Below are 20,426 nucleotides of genomic sequence, written 5' to 3'. Positions count from 1 at the left end.
TATATATATATATATATATATATATATATATATATATATACTAGAAAAGAATGCTTAAATTAGAATATGGATATATTTATATATTTTTTAATATTTAGATAATACAAAATATTCAACCTTATAATCACTGTTCCACTGAATTCTCCGAATGTGCGAAGTATTTCGTTATGTACAATAATGTTAGATCTAGAAACAATGACCTTATCAATTGAACACTTTTCTATTCCGATTAAAATATTGGACTGCATTTGTTCAATTTGTTGTTTGGCGTGAATGAATTGTCATAAATAGGCTTCGTTCGATGATATTCTAGGAAGGTTAGATAACTGATAAGAAAGATTTCGTTTATTAACTATTCATTATTACTTCCCTTTGCTTAAAAGACCATTTTGTAGATTTTCTTCGCTCCTTACCTACCTACTTACCCAAGGAAAAAAAAAAAAGATCGGGATCCCATCCTGTTTTCTTGCTCAGGTCAAGGCAATAGAGCAGTCGCCTTCAACTTTTTTTAGCCTACCGCCCCCTTTTCGTATTAAAAAAAAAAAAATCGCCAGCGCCCCCTCTAAGAAAAATACCTAAAAAGAAGAGTGAGAAGGCAAATTTGAAAAATGTCTTTTATTAATTAATTTTTATGCTGTCCCGCATGGTAGACGACCGCATGCCAAAGGCGATCTTCTTTGGCCTAGGGGAGGACGGCGTTACACAGATGCCCCCGTAAGCGCTATAAACATTCACTCAGGCGCAATTTCGCCCTCACTCGCATAGAGGAAAGTACCTGGCAGCATTCTCTGGCAGCAGATGGTCTCTGGGAGAGACAGTTGGAGAGCTCTCACAAAAGCTGCGTGACAAACATTTGAGACTCAAAGAAAAGCCAGTATTGAAGACTGGCGCAAAAGACGGAAAGAAAACTTAAATAGACCGCTAGCAGACAACGGCTTTCTCTGCAGAAACTTGGGGAAAATTTGATGGTCGCAACTGGGTTGAGTCTTGAGTAGTTATGTGAAACACTGCAGCCAGCCTTAATCTTCGAAATTGAAGGCATTGCCATTATTATCATTATACGAAAATAATGTCAAATAATTTGCAGTGATTACACAAAAAAAATTAATCTCATTGTCATGACTTTCTTTCAAATCCTAAGAAAAGTCCCTTTTTAAATTTCAAGCTTTAAATTAGCCAAAGCATGGCGAAGGTCTCCTCTAGTCGTTACATGAAGACTATTTCTTTGCTTATTCATAAAGTTTGTTACGCACTAAATCTAGGTTAGCCATATATGTTGATAGAAAGCTAAAAAATAATTCCATTTTCGACCACAGTTTTGGAATTTTACCGAAACATTGAAGTGCAGCCATATCTCTGTTGTGCCTCCTATATTAACATAATTTTTACTGAAGACATCATTTTGTAAATCTTTTTTTTCCTGCAAATCAATTTGAACATCAGTAACAGATGTTTAATAATTGTCATTTACATTTAATTTTTTTTTATTTATTAACATCCTAGAAGTGAATCGTCATTTCTTCATAGAGCATTGTTATGTGAATTGCATAGATATCGGTGTCCTTAGGCAGTAATTCCTTTGTCAACAAACAAATTATGTGAGATTGTAAAACTCTTTAAAATAGATTTAATATCTCAATAAAAGAGAAAATTATATAATCAATGAACGTCAATTTCTTTCCTAGCTGTCGGAGCTTGGTTTCATTCATTTGCGTTAGATGCCTACCATGTAAAACATTTTTTTAGCCTGCTTTAAGTAATCGCCAACCGTTGAATCTTTCTGTTTCTCAAAAACAAATTCAAAAATTGTATTAAAGAGCTTCACAAAACAAGCAATAACAAACCCATTTCGAAATCCAGCTAACTTCAGTTTACAACAAGAGTTTAACATGTTGCTCATCATTTGTTTCACAAAACTGTTGAAAGATGCGCTTATTTTTCTCATGGGTTTGTATTTTATTTACAATTTTTATAATAAGATTCAAATAGAAATGAAATTGCGAGCTAAACTTTTATTAAGATGTTGCCTCTGTATCATAACTCACAAGGTGAATAGTGCATAGATCTTTTCTTTATGTTATATTACTTACGAAGCCATTGTAGCGTCCAACCACTCATCATTCCCTATATGTCGTGATAAACTACATAACTACACAATTTTAAAATTTTGAAAGTCTTTGTGTGTCACAGATATGTTTTGAAAATTTTTAATTTCAGTTTTAATCAATTTTCAAACAATATCATAAGACTTAAAGAAAAAACTAGGCATTTTTCTAAGAGGCCACAAAAACATATCCTGCTTGCCGTTTTTGTTTTTAATATTGTTTGAATAGTAGATGAATATTCTTAAATTATTTTTGGATATTGCTATATGCTTGTGAAGACTGACATGTGTATAATGAGGTTATGTCAAAACTGCGCGCTAAAAAAATAATGTTTTTTGTTTTAAAATTATAATATCAACATTTTAATCAGTAATTCAATGAGTTAGTTAATAAATGGAAAATATATTTTATAATGATCTGTTCACATTTTTCCCATTGTGACCTTAAATGCAATTTTTTTTTGTACCAATGCGGGAATCTATGAATGAAGCCTGAGTTGTTAATGAAGAAGTCTGTAACCTTTTAAAAAAACAACTTACCTCCCCTGAAGTTTTTCATTTAAAAGTGGAGTATTTTTTTGAAAAATCTGCTTGCATATGTAAATTTAAAAATTAGATGGTTCACTTTCAAAAAAGAAAAAAGTAATCGTTGCATCAGAACTTTGAATTATCTAAAATATCATGTCCGATGTTCATTTTCTCTTCTAGTTTCTGAGATCTAAATGGGACGGACTGACGGACATACAAACCACTCAAAACTAATAGCGTCTATTCCCCTTTCGGGGGCCCCTTAAAAAAAAATCCACGATATCCCATGAATCATAAATTAAGACGTTCTTGCCTGCCTTTCACTTAATATTTGAAAAATCGTATTGACAAAAAAGGAAGTTTAGCTTCATTTAATTTAATGAATGGGTTTAGTGTGTTTCCTAAGCTATACATTGCGCTTTCAGAGATCGTCGTCTAGTGATGCTGCTGTCACTGTTGTAAACAACTATTTTGTGAAGAAGGACACTAACTATCACTTGACCGGGCTGGAGAGGTGGGAGCATCGATGGGAGATATGCCTCTAGATCCGAAGGAGGCTTATCCGGAGAAATAACAATTTATAGAGAAAAATACACGTATCATTGCTAGGCTGAGAATGTTAAAGATCGCCCAAGTCAAGTGTAGACAATGATGTACACCTGACATTTATTTTAACTGAACTTTCTAGTTAGAAGAATCTGTGTTTAAAGAGAGAGAGAGAGAGAGAGAGAGAGAGAATGGAGAAACATATTCATCTAAATAATAAAATAAACGTAAATACTTTATGATAAGTTACACTTGCAAATTATTTTACCTAAAATTAGATTACATAAAAAGGGTAGTTAGGGCGGAGGAAAGACAAGCCTATATATAAGGTGTCAGAATATGGAAAAACAAATAATTTAAAATGCTCTTGTTATTTCCCTTTGTTTTAACTAAAACTATAAACTAATGTTATTTTATTTACACAGCACACCTAGGAAGATATTTAATATCAGCTGAAGATTAAACTGTCAGTAAATTGAGCACGAATGTGTGTTTGTCTTAACGTGATCGATCTTTCTGTTTTGTAAGAGAATCTTTTTAAATGTTAGAACTGATATAAAAGCCATAGTTTTTAAATTGAATTTATGTCAGCAATAATCCTTTTTTTTTTCTTTTTTTTTACAAAAACAATATGAACTCACTCTGTCTGTCTGTCTGGGTGGATTCTATTACACTTTCTTTTCTTCAACTTCTCATTCTAGGATCAAGGGATCAAGTTGAACTTTTGTAAAGTGGTTCATTGTCGATGACAACACATGAATCAATAAAAAGAAAAAGAAGTATCCATTGAATTAATCAACTAGTGGTAATTAATTAAATTTATAAAAAAAGGGGGTGGGTGGGTGGGTGGGGGATAAAACTTGCATTACTGAGAGATATTGCAAATCACTCAATATAACTTTTGTTGTTTTTTCTTTAAAGTATTTTTAATATTTTGTTTGTTCTACAGTTTCATGTTGTTACACGTATTTCTCACGTGCCATTGATGTGCAGTTGACAGAGAAGAAAAATATTAAAAATACGTTTTGATAAACAAAGCTTATATTAAATATAATTGAATTAATTACTTTAGCTGTCATATAATTTAAATTTGGATATGAAGTGTAATTGTATTGATTATTTTGCATCTATCATGTAATTAAATGTGATTATATTTGAAAGAGATCTAGATTCTAGACTAATAGGCCCTACTATGTCCGATTAGAAATATGTTGACCAAGTGTTTTTTGTTCAACACGATATCACCTGTCTGCACCGGTTGGGGGGGGGGTATTTGGGTGAATGTTACCGAGATGGCTTTTTAAATGCTTTTTATGAAAAAAAAAAAAGTTGTATGACTAGAATTAAAACTCGTTGCTCCAGCCAAGAAACTAAAGACTGTGTAAAGGAAGTGATAATGGTTGGACCTCATTCACCAATCGTAAACAAACAACATTTATTGATAAAACAACGAAAAAAAATGTCACGTGATAGCCATTGTGTATAAAAATTAGATCGTAATTTGTATAGAAGAGATAGAGAATCACGTGGCTAAATATTGTTTGTTTACAATTGGTGAATGAGGTCCATTAAAAAAGGTTTTAGGGTTATTGATTGTTAGTTTCAAACTTTTAACTCCGCTTTAAGAATAAAATGGGACTAATTCAACTTATATCCCGACATCTGTCAAGTACAATATCTTTCCCTTGTTCAATACCAAACAAAATAATTAATTATCAATAATTAATTAACTAATTGGTTAATTTTTGTATTGATTCTTTCTTTGTCAGATACAAGAAATAATTGTGCAAAATTTCAACTTGATCTTAGATTGGGGTGTCGGAGAAATAATTTTTTCAATTTTTTACCAGACAGACAAACTTTGTAAAATTGCCTGGAAGAAGACAAAAAGGTAGCCTTAAAGAGCATGGGTTACTAGTTTACAGTTGCATCGAGCAAGATATAATAATTAATAATATACGTTCAAAATGGTGCAAGTAGCGTAATTGCTTACGCCTTAATGGAGAATTGGATGAGCTTACCTTACCTTATCTTTTAAAACAGCAAATTAATAGATATATATTTTTATGAAAAAGTCGAGAGAGACAGTAACGTAGATTGAAATGGACAAGTCCTGTGGGTAACTTGTACTCACACATTGCGCACATAGGCCTAGGCCCATACAGCTGACATATTGCACATATAGGCTTACACTGCTCACACATGGCACACAATAGACCTATACTGCTCAGCCATTGCACATATAAGCCTACATTGCTGACACATAGCACACATTGGCCTACACTTTGACACATAGCAGACATAGGCTTACACTGCTGGTCACTGCCATAGCTATAATAACTATAAAAACTCTACGAATCAACACAAACTGCCTACTAGACACTAGATCACTAGTTATACAAATTTCACGCCTTCGGACCAATTGGCAACTTTGTAAAACATTTATGTCAGGATAATTCTACACAGATGGATGAGTCTAATTAAAAAAATCGTTTTAAAAATGGTGTGTTAGAAAAAAAAAAGTTTCGACATTTAATTTTACAAATAAAAGGATTAGTATTCGGAAGACTTAAACAACAACTGTTGCATCTATGTATCTATTGTGTGCACGATACAGGATCTGATGAGATACACATTTTACGATTTTTAAAAAAAATCTACAGTTGAGAGACAGACATCCATAGATTAAGGATAGCGTACAACCAATAGCAACTTTTCTCTACAGTTGAGAGACAGACATCCATAGATTAAGGATAGCGTACAACCAATAGCAACTTTTCTCTACAGTTGAGAGACAGACATCCATAGATTAAGGATAGCTTACAACCAATAGCAACTTTTCTCTACGGTGAGCCTTGGAAAAAAAAAAACGGAATCGAAAAGTCGATCGTCAAATAACATGAACCAGACCGACGATGTAGTATCAGGTTATTTATTGTTATCAGACTAGGCTACATCATATTTTATGTAGAACTTAAGACTGGCCAGATCAAAATCAGAACTCTGGACCTTAATATGAAAAATTGTTTAAGAGCAACTTCTAGCCGAAGTTTGTATACTGAAATTAATATCAACTAGAATCGAAGGGCAACTTCTAGTCGAAGTTTGTATACAAAAATTAATATCAACTAGAGTCCAAGGGCAACTTCTAGCCGAAGTTTGGTGAATGTAGTTTAAAGAATGCTTACCTTTCTGTTTTCCCTCTTCGCCATCGGGCTTTTTCTCGGTCACTGTCTCAGCTGTCAAGCCACTTTCTTTATCTTCAGTTTTTTTTTCTGGTACTACCTCTGCAATTGTTTTGCTTTCTTTGTATGTGGCCATTTCGTCCAAAACGGCGTCTGTATGTGAGTTCTTTTCATTATAGCTGCCTGCCTTGTCGGAAACTACACCCGTATTGTAGTCACTTTCTTTTTGGTTGTTCGAGTCAGATGCATCGTCTACATTTAGGTCACTCGTGTTGGAACTGGATACTTTATCCAACAAAGCATTGTCTTTAGTGACTCTTTTTTTAGAGTCCTTTTCTTCAGAGTCCTTTTCTTCAGAGTCTTTTTCTTTAGAGTCCTTTTCTTCAGAGTCTTTTTCTTTAGAGTCCTTTTCTTCAGAGTCTTTTTCTTTAGAGTCCTTTTTCTCAGAGTCTTTTTCTAACTTGTGGTCAGAAAATCGGTATTTGTTGTTCTGCACCTCAGGCAAGGCGACTGTATCAGAGGACGGCACTTCATCGCTGACGAACGCAAGATTTCTTTGTCCCTCCTCAGGCTCGATGCTTTGCTGGCAGAACACTTTACGGTCCAAGACATCCATGGACGTTAGTTATGCAGGCTGGATATCAGAGCCGTATGAGCGATGTTCAGAAGTATCAGATGTCGACTTTAAGTAAGTTCTAGGTTCTATAACCTTCTTACCCTTATTGAAACGGACTGAAACACCAATGGCAGAACATGTTATATATATATATATATATATATATATATATATATATATATATATATATAGGGGTATAGCTGGGAGCTAAATAAACATATATATGTAGATGATGTCAAGATGTGAGATTAAAAAAAAGAAGAGAGGAGCGAAAGAGACAGAGAGAGAGAGAGAGAGGGAGAAAAAGAAAGAGAGGGAGAGAGAAAAGAGCTAGTAGCAGTATAAAGTGAAATAGAATGTTATATATAAATTGTCATTCAAATAAATATATAAAATGAAAATATAAAATATCTCTTATGTATTATTATCTATCACGAACTTATCTATCAACCAATTAATCTTTACCATATCCATATGTCTAATGATCACTAAATTTAGCTATGCCTATAGTAATCCCTCTGACTGTTCTTTTTATATTTGCCAACATCTTTCTGTATCTGACCGTATTTATGTTTTGTTCTCTTTGCTTAAGTCCGCCTATTTATCAGCCAAATTGTTTAGCCAGCCAAAGTGTTCAAACCGTGTCATTCATTTCAAAAGCAAGTGAGAGATGAAAGCTAATTCCCCACAAAATGGCATCACTAGTGTTTCACTTGCAGCATTTCAAACTAACACAAATCTACCACAAGTGACTAGTCGGTCCAAATATTGTTTACTTTGAATGCTAGAAGTAACATCTGTTTACTTGCACTTCAAATGTCAACCTGCAAATACATTTTAAGGCTACTTCATCTCAATGACACACGAACACACACACAGACACACATAGACACATTGATCCCTCCCCCAAACCACACATTTGCACCGTTTACATCCCTCTGTGTTAAGAGTTGTTTCTTCTCAAAACTTCAAAACTCTTTAGGCACACTGCATGTGGAAATTAATTTCCATCGACTGTAGGTTGCCCCTAATTTCCATAGACTGTATGTTGCCCCTAATTTCCATAGACTGTATGTTGCCCCTAATTTCCATAGACTGTATGTTGCCCCTAATTTCCATAGACTGTATGTTGCCCCTAATTTCCATAGACTGTATGTGGCCCCTAATTTCCATAGACTGTATGTTGCTCCTAATTTCCTAAGACTGTATGTTGCCCCTAATTTCCATAGACTGTATGTTGCCCCTAATTTCCATAGACTGTTTGTGGCCCCTAATTTCCATAGACTGTTTGTTGCCCCCTAATTTCCATAGACTTATGTGGCCCCTAATTTCCTAAGACTGTATGTTGCCCCTAATTTCCATAGACTGTATGTTGCCCCTAAATTCCATAGACTGTATGTTGCCCCTAATTTCCATAGACTGTATGTTGCCCCTAATTTCCATAGACTGTATGTTGCCCCTAATTTCCATAGACTTATGTGGCCCCTAATTTCCAGAGACTGTATGTTGCCCCTAATTTCCATAGACTGTATGTTGCCCCTTATTTCCATAGACTGTATGTTGCCCCTAATTTCCAGAGACTGTATGTTGCCCCTAATTTCCAGAGACTGTATGTTGCCCCTAATTTCCATAGACTGTTTGTTGCCCCTAATTTCCATAGACTGTATGTTGCCCCTATTTTCCATAGACTGTATGTTGCCCCTAATTTCCAGAGACTGTATGTTGCCCCTAATTTCCAGAGACTGTATGTTGCCCCTAATTTCCAGAGACTGTATGTTGCCCCTAATTTCCATAGACTGTATGTTGCCCCTAATTTCCATAGACTGTTTGTGGCCCCTAATTTTGATAGACTGTATGTTGTCCTTAATTTCCATAGACTGTTTGTGGCCCCTAATTTCCATAGACTTATGTAGCCCCTAATTTCCATAGACTGTATGTTGCCCCTAATTTCCATAGACTGTTTGTGGCCCCTAATTTTGATAGACTGTATGTTGTCCCTAATTTCCATAGACTGTTTGTGGCCCCTAATTTCCATAGACTTATGTGGCCCCTAATTTCCATATACTGCATGTGGCGGAATGTGGCCCCTAATTTCCATAGACTGCATGTGGCGGAATATGGCCCCTAATTTCCATAGACTTATGTGGCCCCTTATTTCCATAGACTTATGTTGCCCCTAATTTCCATAGACTGTATGTTGCCCCTAATTTCCATAGACTTATGTTGCCCCTAATTTCCATAGATTGTATGTTGCCCCTAATTTCCATAGACTGTATGTGGCGGAATGTGGCCCCTAATTTCCATAGACTTATGTTGCCCCTAATTTCCATAGACTGTATGTTGCCCCTAATTTCCATAGACTGCATGTGGCGGAATGTGGCCCCTAATTTCCATAGACTTATGTGGCGGAATGTGGCCCCTAATTTCCATAGACTTATGTGGCCCCTTATTTCCATAGACTTATGTTGCCCCTAATTTCCATAGACTGTATGTTGCCCCTAATTTCCATAGACTGTATGTTGCCCCTAATTTCCATAGACTGTATGTTGCCCCTAATTTCCATAGACTGTATGTGGCCCCTAATTTCCATAGACTGTATGTTGCCCCTAATTTCCATAGACTGTATGTTGCCCCTAATTTCCATAGACTGTATGTGGCCCCTAATTTCCATAGATTTATGTGGCCCCTAATTTCCATAGACTGCATGTGGCGGAATGTGGCCCCTAATTTCCATAGACTGCATGTGGCGGAATATGGCCCCTAATTTCCATAGACTTATGTGACCCCTAATTTCCACAGACTGAATGCGGTCCCTAATTTTAACAGACTACATGTGGCCTCAAATATCCCAGTAGGTTATATGTAAGCGATACTTTTCACTTTGTCTAATGATTCGTTAAAATATCAAATATTCTATTAGACAACTAGTCCAACCCCAGCGGCTCCTGATTTTTCCTCAGGGTTGACTCTCATATGTTTGGGTAGAGCAGCAAGGCAGAAGAGTATCACGAATAAATCAATCGATCCTCCTCAATTAAGAGTCTTTAAAGGATGAACTGTGTACAAAGACTTAATTATCCTAGGAAGGGAAAAAATGTCCGTGCTGCCTCTTCAAAAGCAATTTAAAACAAATGAAATATTTAAAAAAATACTTTTAAAAAAAGGGGGCTTTGTTGCTGCACATAAAAATTATTATATGTGTCAGACGCGAATAGCCCAAATTTTCAGTAAAAGAAATGACAAAAATAATCTCTATAGAAGTAGTTACGAAAGTTATATAATAATAAACCACAGACCTATATATACTACAATAAATATAGGTATTTGCGCTCTATTTACGATTTATTTAGGTAGGTGCTGTTTTACTATAAATCACCAAGTATCAGATTTTAGAAAAACCTAGGTTCGTTTTTTTGTGTAACGCTATATGCTAATAAAATCTATATATTAAAATATGTATGAATGCGTTGGTAATATAGTAGATCTAGAGCTACATATTATAAATGAGATTAGTAGATTTATGTTAATAAATTAAGTGGAATGAATAGATCTATTGTTCTAGAATTTTAGAATATACATATTTTTTTGGCATCTCGTACAGCACAGCAAACTTACAAAAGCGTCAAGTCGCAATAGGTTCTGCGTATGTGTTTACAGTTCACGCTATTCACGGTTCTGTGTATTCCGTAGGCGTTGTCGTATCACCACATGGGCACATGTGATTCGTGAAACATTCAAATAAATAGTAATCACTGACTCATCATTAATTTTCGGAATCAATGACATTGTCATTAAGTAGACTCTATATCTAGATCTACATTTCAGATCGAATATAGTTTAGAAATCTAGATTCTATCTTCAGACTAGATTGTCACTAGTCTAGATCTAGCTCTACCTGACTAAAGTTTATTAATTAGGATAGGCCTACATCTACTATCTAGATTATCCTATATCTAGATCTAATAAAATTCTATAGCTAGTCTATAGCAGACTGTAGAATTACTATCTATACAATATTGAATATACTTCTACTTATAGATCTACTTTTCAACGCCAAGTCCTAATATACTTATATAATAATAATAATGTGTCACAGATGTGTGTGTGTGTGTGTGTGAGCAACGTTAATTATTTTGTAAGATGTTTTTCACGGCTCACCGACAGACTTGACAGACTACAGACAAAGGGTAGGAATAGACGTAGATGGCAGTCTGGGTAGCAGTCATTGAGTATGTAAAGTGACTGAATACATGTAGATGGAAGTCTGGGTAGCAGTCATTGAGTATGTAAAGTGACTGAATAAATGTTAGCGACAGTGGCGAAGATCAGTTGGCAAGACGATGAGCGACATACAGACGATGATACAGTGATTGGCATCAGACGGCATGGACAAATGATGGACAGCGGTACTGAACTCTAATGCAGTCTGTGGCGCTGGGTCCAGTGCATGGAGGAGGGAGTAGCCGTGGTGGTCTTATTGGCATGGGAGTCACAGACTCGTTTGAGATTCACTGTGACATGGAGTGATTTCGTAATCACTTAAATTATCTCGTGCCTCTTCCATGGAAAAGCTATCGGTCTAATACTGACCATGAAGAGAAAACCTCAGTTGTCACTTGGTCCTTACTAGAGTATGGATCTGGATATTTTTTTTCTCTGTGGGAGTATATATATATATATATATATATATATATATATATATCTTGTGAAGTCTATTCTTAGTATGGAGCTGTAATTATGTTTTATAATGTTAATATTTGAGTGTACATTGTGCCTTAGCTTTGCGGCTGGTTCAGCCAAGTTATTTATTTAAGAAACGTATCGTCTGCTACCAAGCATCTTTATTCCGTGTATCGTGGCTGTTGTATAAGCAGTACGCTCCGAAAGACAGAAGTAAAGTGACAGCAAGAGGGTGGAGACATGTCTGTTAACGTAACTAGACACTCATGAACCCAGTACAAGGGTTACAATGGGTGACTGCTGTTTTCTTGATACATATGTCTTTATTGTTAATTATGTTAACAGATACAATAGTTTTAGTAGTATATAGTATTGAAGCCACTTGTCTTATGTTATTATTTATGTGATTAATAATTTCTGTTTGCAGTTATCAATTCATTCATATCAATTATTACATTTATTACATGATTTTGAAGTGGCCATCGTTGCCCTATTTAGAATATTAAATATTAGTATTTATTAGAGAGTTTGTCTTTATGAGTATTCATTATGTGGTCATTGATGTTGTGACATTGTTGTCATTAGTTTAATTTATTTAGATTCAAAGTACTCTAACAATTATGAATTACACGCACCAAGAGTGAGAATCATCACTAGAAGAAAAGAGCCAATGTAATAATACTGGTACATATATAGTAAAATGAGGTAGTGTCGAGTGGGGGAGAAAAAGGTCGTGACAAAAGGCCTGTCATCGAGTCCGAAGATTAATGAGGAATGCAATATTTCCCGTGGATACGCAGCCCCAGCTGTGACCTACATATTTTCCCACAACCAGGGCAAGCATAACCATTGTCCGCCGGTGGTCGATTAATATTTTCTTTTCGCCGTCTGCGTCTGTTTGCGGCAGCGGATTTCCTTTTGGTCTCAAATGTGCATCCCGCGGCCTTTGTGAGTGACCTCTAGCTGTCTGTCTCGTTCTGAGGCCGAATGCATCGCTCTCTTCTATGTCTGCTAAGGCAACTTGGCGCCTAAGCTGGTCTTTAAAGCGTTTCCGTGGGGCACCTCAGTTACGTCGACCACCTTTTAGCTCACCAAAAAAGGCAGACTGCTTTTGGCATACGTTCGTCCCCCATACGGGATACGTGCCTTGCCCAGCGTAACTGTCGGACAATAAGAAGTCCCTCTAAGTACTGTAAATTTGTAGTTTCACACGCTTGTTTCAGGTCTTTTCTTTTTAAATCCTCTATCAGGTTTGATCCCAACTACCCGTATTTTTGTGCAGAATTTGTTTTCTATCAGGTACACTTACATTCACAGCCTAATAATGTCAGTTTAATTTAAAATGATAACTGTTAGATGTTCAAGCTTTAGCGCAGTGGTTTAAACCTCTCAGTCACACATCCCACACAGTTGATTAAAAGCTATGAAAAATATGACTCTCGTATCCAGTCTACTCTTAAGTTCATTGATCTAGTGGCCAGATTCTCCCAATAGCACGAAAAGATCTTGTGATTACAAAAAGTTCAAAGATAAATCCGACTCTTTAAGTGTTTTTACAATATCTCTATTGTAGTAACCTAACGAAACACTACAAGAAAACATGTCTTGATCCTAGGCTTTATTGAATAAGAGTGACAAAACAGTTCACAACACAGTACACACACACACACAAGCTGACCTGGACACCAAGACATTTTGACACACGAGAACAGATCAGTTCACAACACACAACAAGAACATAAATACACAACATATATTGAAGTTGCACATTCAGAGTTGGTAAAACCTTCATGGTGGACACGGTTTCAAAAACGGCTCCAACGATTTTCCTTGAAATTCGACAGTTGATGTATATAAGAATTACTATCTTGTTGGCCACAACGGGAAAACTGTAGTTTGATCGTTATAATTTTTGAAAGTATATAATTCGCTAATGGTTTTGCATTATTTCTAAACTTTGAAAACTAAATATCATTACTTTTCTATGGCAGAAAAGAGCGATTTTCCTAAATTAGTGGCGACTTCCCATACAGCTTGAAAAAGAGTTACGTTCATAACAATATGGGTCCTATATATATATATATATATGTAGGTATGGGATCTGATCACTATTAGATAAGAATTTGTTTTAGTTTCCCGGTCTAGATAGTGATAGGTCTGTGATTTATAGATTCGCCTTGTTGTTTTTTTCGGTTGAGAGGGAAAAAAAAAGAGGGGGGGGGTGGAGATTGGTGGGATGAAAATGAAACATTTTTTAAAAACTTAATCGAACATTCCTTATTTATTAAGAGAAAAATAATGGCTCTATAAGTGGTTTCAAGGAGGCATTGCCTCAAAGTTATTTTTCCTCGCATGTATCTGTATGTCGTGCCCTAAAGTTTTAGTCTCATACAACATTAGAGCTTGGCTGGATAGAAGGGGATACAACTCTTACCTTACATTTGTATTAGCCAACATGAAATTGTGTAGATCTATCGCTGGATGTGTCGTGTTCAAGTTTCACTTCTGATAGCTCTTAAATTGTTAAATTATAAAGCAGTGTTTCTCAACTTTTACTTGAAACACCCCTCATCAGAAGAAAAATGATAAGTGTGAGAGAGTACTGTAAGTTAGCCAAGGGGATCCTAAGCGAACCAGGTAGCAAGTCATTTCTTGCAATTCATCTGAAACAAAAGTGCAGTTCTAATCGTCAGACGAGATATTGAAGGCACATTTTACGCATTATGTATTATAGGCTTGAGTGTCATACAATGATCTTTCTTCTAACGAACCTGTTTTCTCATGAATAAGAACGGTGGGATAGCGTTTTGAAAAAATCGACCGATCTAATAAGAAAAAAAAAAACGCGTAGAATCATAATGTTAGATGCGTATTTAAATGTCTTCTGCAAGAAAACATTTTGATCTTTTCCTCTTTGAAGTAGAATATGTATTCTGCTTGTAATAAAAATGTCCCCTGTACACTGTTTAGCTGTCTGAAATTTATAATATAAAATAAGCATCAACCCATCTCGTCCTCTTCTTTATTTGTTTTTCTTTGATCCCCACCCTCCTCGACACAAAAGAATACCTCTGCAACTAGATGTAGGGAAAAAAGTTTGAGATTTGAGCCAGGGCTAAACTCATGCGAGTTTACAAGGTCCCCGACCTCATAACTAAGAGAGGACCAAGTTGGTTGTTTTCTTCGTCTTGGGTGGAGGAGCCACGGACATAGTCTAGAAGGTTGAGAAACACTGGCTAATGTTTTATGGATCTGCTAAAGATTATGACTTCCGGCAGAAGTAGAACTACCCTGATATATATGTTGTCATTAGAAGCATGGGCGTAGCCAGGATTTTTTTTCGGGGGGGGGGGGTTTGGGGGGGGCACTATTTCTGGTATTGAAAGCCAACAAAATGCATAATCTGAGGTATCTGCAGTGCATTATCTTGCTATTAAAAAGTTTTATTTCAAAAACACAATGTGCTATTCTTACTGACTTAGACCCTCTCGCGCCGTTCGGCGCATTTTCCGGCATGCGTAATTCATTTTGTTGGAGAACATGTCCCGCAAAGCCACATGCGACGCTCTGTCACAAACCTTGCTAAGGGTTCGACTCCCAGTTCGGCATATGATTTCTTTGATTTAGACCCGATCTCTATAACTGACTCCTAAAATCTGTCTTAGCCATCTTTGTTGAGCCACATTTAATGTTTTTCAATGTCGGCAGATGACTATTCACACTCTATTAATGGAGCCCAGCCACTGTTAGAAATGTGTAACCTCTCTTGGCTACACTCTTGGAATTACATGCCTGTATTTCGCTTTAGATTTTATATCGAAAAGGAAAGTTTTATCGTCAAAATCATCTGTTGAGGGGTTTTAAACTAAAACATCTCTGGATTTCTTTGGTTTTTTTTTTTAATTTAAAATCCCATTTAGCTACGGTCATAGAATTTGGTGACTGTAGTTTGCTTTAAAATAATATTGAAAACGATCGGTAGGGGAATTTTAAACTCAAAACCATCTGGAGGGGTTTTAAATAAAAAAAAAAGCCATCTGGAGGAGAGGGATTTCAACTCAAAACCCCTCATTAGCTTAGCTACCTCAAAGAATTTTAGTGTGTAATTTGCTTTTTTTATATTGAAGAGGAATTTTTAGCATCAAAACCCTCTGAAGGGGGATTTAAACTCAAACCCCCCTTTGGCTACGCTCATAGCATTTTGCGTAATTGGAGTTTTTTTTTAATATTGAAGAGGTATTTTTCAGCTTCAAACCCCGCTGGCAGGGAGTTTTAAACTCAAAACCCCTTTGGCTACGCTCATAGATTTTATAGTGTGTAATTTGCTTTTTTTATAATGAAGAGGTACTTTTTAGCTTCAAACCCCCACTGGAGGGGGTGGGGGTTAAACTCAAAACCCCTTTGGCTACGCTCATAGAATTTTGAGTGTGTGATTTGCTTTTTTTATATTGCGAGGAGGGTTATCGTAATTTTTGGAGGCGGTTTTAAAGTCAAAATCTTCCTTAGCTGTTTTCTTGGCATTTGGGGATAGTCGTTTGCATTTTCTTTTTGTTTTGTTTTATAGAAGAGGGGGATTTAACTGCAAAATACCCTGGTAGGGGGTTTTAAACTCAAAACCCCCTGATAGGGTTTTTTAAAATCTCAAAACCCCCTGGTAGAGGGCTTTAAACTCAAAACCCCCTGGTAGAGGGTTTTAATTCAAAACCCCCTCGGCTGTGCTGTGGTAAGTGATGATTTAGTATTAAAATCTCACCTAAAATAAACAAAATGAAAGCAAAAAATCAGTTACTGAATTCCGTCCCTCCCCCAGCCGGGGGGGGGATTTCATTTGGGGAGGGGGGGTTCCCCCTGGCTACACCCATGATTAGAAGGCAACAGTTCAAGTGGACATTTAGTACAATATGATGTGTACAGTGACTAGACATTGACTTCGATAGTGATTGAGGACAATAAAATGCTGGCATACTTTGGTCTCTTTCTCACTCCCACTTTCTTTCACACTCTCTGTCACTCTCAGTGTTCTTTTCCTTTTTTTTTACCTCCTCTCCCTATCACATTAAGTCCACTCCCTCACTCTCTTTCCCTCTCTCTTTCTTCTCCTTTTACCAAGTCCCTCTTTAACTCTCACAGAAATAAATGATTCGGATGCTTTCATTTATCCCACAATGGCAATGTCTTCGATTCCCAAGATTAAGGATGAGTGCAATGTTTCACAGCACTACAGAGGTTCGTGGTAGCGTGTAGGTCTACATGGTCTGTGCGTTACGTTATATAAATACATACCTAAATCACAGTCAGAGACCTTGAAGTAACCAATAGGATAATAATGTTATTTGTATAAGCAGACTTTGTAAGAGAAACACGATGATAATTGTCAACTACTTTCTAAAGTCTCGGATAATTCAGAGCTCATACATCCATGGACTAAATGAACTGCTCAATAAATCTTCTTGTAATTTTTTTTTTTTAAATAAAGCTTCTATCAATTCACTCTGTCCGTCTATCTGGTAAAAATGTTGAACACGTTATTTCTACCACACCATTCTCGGTTCGGAGCATGTTGAAACTTTACACAATTATTTTACCTAACAAAACATGAATCAAATAAAAAAAATTAATAGCTTAAGTCAATTAATTATTGATAATTAATTTCATAAGTTGATATAAAAAAGGGAAATAAATTCTACTTTATTGATATATACAGTTGTAAATATGGAGTTTATCCCTTTAGATAAACTCTTTTTAAAAAGTATTTTTTTATTTTGTTTGCTTCTAAATAATTTTAACTTTTGCGTTGCACCAACTACGAACATGTTTTCATTATGACAATCATAACGGTGGTATTTATTTATAGGGATTGATATATATATATATATATATATATATATATATATATATATATATATATATATATAATTATATATATAAATAAATGGTCTATAGTATGTTCATACAATATCCATAATTAATTTTGTTTGTTAAAAGAACTACACTTTCGAAAGATTAAAAGTAAATGCTACATACGAGGAAGGTGAAATTAAACTAAATGTGAAGGACAGGCCGACAAAGAGTATGGAGTGACATTAATCACCTGGCTATGCTATTCTAATTATTGTTTATGTTTTGCATATCATTGTATTCTAATGTTATAAGGAAAAGTTACTTTTCTGATTACCTGATAGAATGATGACAAGGAATCGTCCATAGTTGTAAGTTTACATTTTGTCAATTTGATCATTCTTTGAACTGATGCGTCTAATATGAGCTTGTCACAAATATCTTCATAGTTCTTCCTTGTGAGATGAAGGCTCGTAGCTAAAACAAAAAGATTAAGCTGTCGCAAAACTATTGAACATACACTTGCTAGTTTTTGTTTCCATATATAAAATGTCACCAGCACGTTGCTAGGATATCACTTGAATCCCACCTGCTTCACATCGTACAAGCTAATCACCTTCACATGGGCGTAGCCAGGATTTTTTTCGGAGGGGGGATTTTTTTTTCGCCCCCCCCCCCGCGAGAAAAAAAAATATTTGTATGTATGTGTGTGTATAATCTTTATTACATTCTGTCCCTTCATTCTTTTGGAATGACGTTTATTGTGCCCTCGAATAGGTTCTAACCTGGTGTTAGTGGAAAAATTGTAAACTCCCCGCCATTGTTAGAAAGGGGTCTGGGGGGGCGCTCCCCCAGCGCCAAGCACTATTTCTGGTATTGAAAGCCAACAAAATGCATATTCTGAGGTATCTACAGTGCATTTTCCTGCTATTAAAAATTTTTTATTTCAAAAACCTAATGTGCTATTCTTACTGACTTAGACCCTCCCGCGCCGTTCGGCGCATTTGCCGTAAAGCTGTTTCTACAAAAATCTGCCACTGGTAATGTCTGAAGCCTCTTCCCACCTGCTCTTAGGACCTCCATGAATGTGTGGCGCCAAGTTGTACTTAATAGGTTGTCATCGCAACTCTTATTATGCGTAATTCATTTTGTCAGAGAACATGTCCCGCAAACCACATGCGACGCTGTCACAATCTTACTAAGGGGTCGACTCCTTGATTTAGACCCGATCTCTATAACTGACTCCTAAAATCTGTCTTAGCCATCTTTGTTGAGCCTCATTTAGCGTTTTTTCATTTCGGCAGATGACTATTCACTGCACTTTATTAATGGAGCTCCGCCACTGGTAGAAATGTGTAACCTCTCTTGAATATGCTCTTGGAATTAGGTGACTGTAGTTTGCTTTAAATTTTATATCGAAAAGGGAAGTATTATCGTCAAAATTATCTGTTAGGGGTTTTAAACTAAAAAATCTCTGGAGTTGTTTTTTTTAAATTTAAAACCCCATTTATCTACGGTCATAGAATTTGTTAACTGTAGTTTGCTTTAGAATAACATAGATGATAGAGGTTTTCCACATCAAAACTCTCTGTATGGGAATTTTTAACTCAAAATCATCTGGAGGAGTTTTAAACTTTTAAAAAAGCCATCTGTAGGAGAGGGGTTTAAACTCAAAACACCTCCATTGGCTTGGCTAAGCTCAAATAATTTTAGTGTGCAATTAGCTTTTTTTATATTGAAGAGGTATTTTTTAGCATTAAACTCCTCTGAAAGGGGTTTAATCTCAAAACCCTATTTGGCAACGCTCATAGCATTTTGAGTGCGTAATTTGATTTTTTTTTATTGAAGATGTATTTTTAAGCTTCAAACCCCGCTGGCGGGGGGTTTAAACTTAAAACCCCTTTGGCTACGCTCATAGATTTTAGAGTGTGTAATTTGCTATTTTTTATTTTGAAGAGGTATTTTTTATCTTCAAACTCCACAAAACCCCTTTGACTACACTTATAGAATTTTGAGTGTATAATTTACTTAGTTTTTAATATTAAAGAGGTATTTTTTTACATTCAAACCCCGCTGAAAGGGGGTTTAAATTCAAAACTGAGACAAAACCCATTTAGCTACGCTCATAACATTTTGAGTGCGTAATTCGATTTTTTTTTATATTGAAAATGGGAGTTTATAATCAATATCTTCCTTAACTGTGCTCTTGGAATTTAGGGATAGTCGTTTGCTTTTTCTTTTTGTTTTGTTTTATAGAAGAGGGGGATTTAACTGCAAAAAAACCCTGGTAGGGGGTTTTAAACTCAAAACCCCCTGGTAGGGGGGTTTTAAACTCAAAAACCCCTTGGCCGTGCTGGGACAAGTGATGGTTTAGTATCAAAATCTCACATAAAAAAAACAAAATCAAAGCAAAAAATCAGTCTCTAAATTCAATGCGGTGGGGGGTTTGAACCCCAACTCCCCCCCCCGGCTACGCCCATGTACCTTCAGTACATATCGCACCATTGTAAGTTCTGTTCATCCCTGATGAAGAATCTGAGAAAAAAGATCCAGAACAAATAGTCTAAATAGTAGGACTAACGTTGTAAGTTGTAGCTGAGTGTGAATAGTAACTAAACAATAGAGACATAAAGAAGTGAATGCAACGAAATGAAATAAATCAAATGTGTGACGAGTTGTCTTCATTACAAGAACACACACTCAATAATAATTTATAGCCATTATACGCTTAGGTAAACGAGGGCAATCTTTATTTGCAGGGGCCGAATTAAAAACTTCAATTTTGTCATGGGGCCGCATATCTATCTATCTATCTATCTATCTGTAACAACATGCAGATGGTACGATGTGTTGTTATGCCGGGGATTTTACTTGAATTCAATAGTTAACAAAAAATGACGATCTAGAATCACAATTAACGATTCTTTGA

At 35.9% G+C, this 20,426-nt stretch overlaps 1 protein-coding gene across 5 annotated transcripts in view; it reads right to left on the bottom strand.

Moving 5' to 3' along the window:
* LOC106071929 (feline leukemia virus subgroup C receptor-related protein 2-like) overlaps window positions 1-20,426 on the bottom strand; it is an 87,140-nt gene that overhangs the window by 45,673 nt on the left and 21,041 nt on the right. For 3 of the 5 annotated variants that reach the window (XM_056036459.1, XM_056036458.1, XM_056036457.1), the window contains 3 exons: window positions 17,835-17,974; window positions 14,094-14,322; window positions 6,367-7,095 (listed from right to left, as the gene is read on the bottom strand). In XM_056036459.1, the coding sequence (XP_055892434.1) occupies window positions 6,367-6,979 (613 nt within the window). In that variant the 5' untranslated portion in view covers window positions 6,980-7,095; window positions 14,094-14,322; window positions 17,835-17,974. Of the gene's footprint in view, window positions 1-6,366; window positions 7,096-7,418; window positions 8,139-14,093; window positions 14,323-17,834; window positions 17,975-20,426 lie in introns of those variants that run through there. The other 2 variants (XM_056036461.1, XM_056036460.1) reach the window with 2 other exon arrangements.

This window comes from Biomphalaria glabrata, chromosome 7 (genome assembly GCF_947242115.1).
Source record: "Biomphalaria glabrata chromosome 7, xgBioGlab47.1, whole genome shotgun sequence".
Lineage (NCBI taxonomy): Eukaryota > Metazoa > Mollusca > Gastropoda > Planorbidae > Biomphalaria > Biomphalaria glabrata.
Note: the sequence above shows the minus strand (reverse complement) of the source record. Positions and strands in the feature narration are given on the sequence as shown.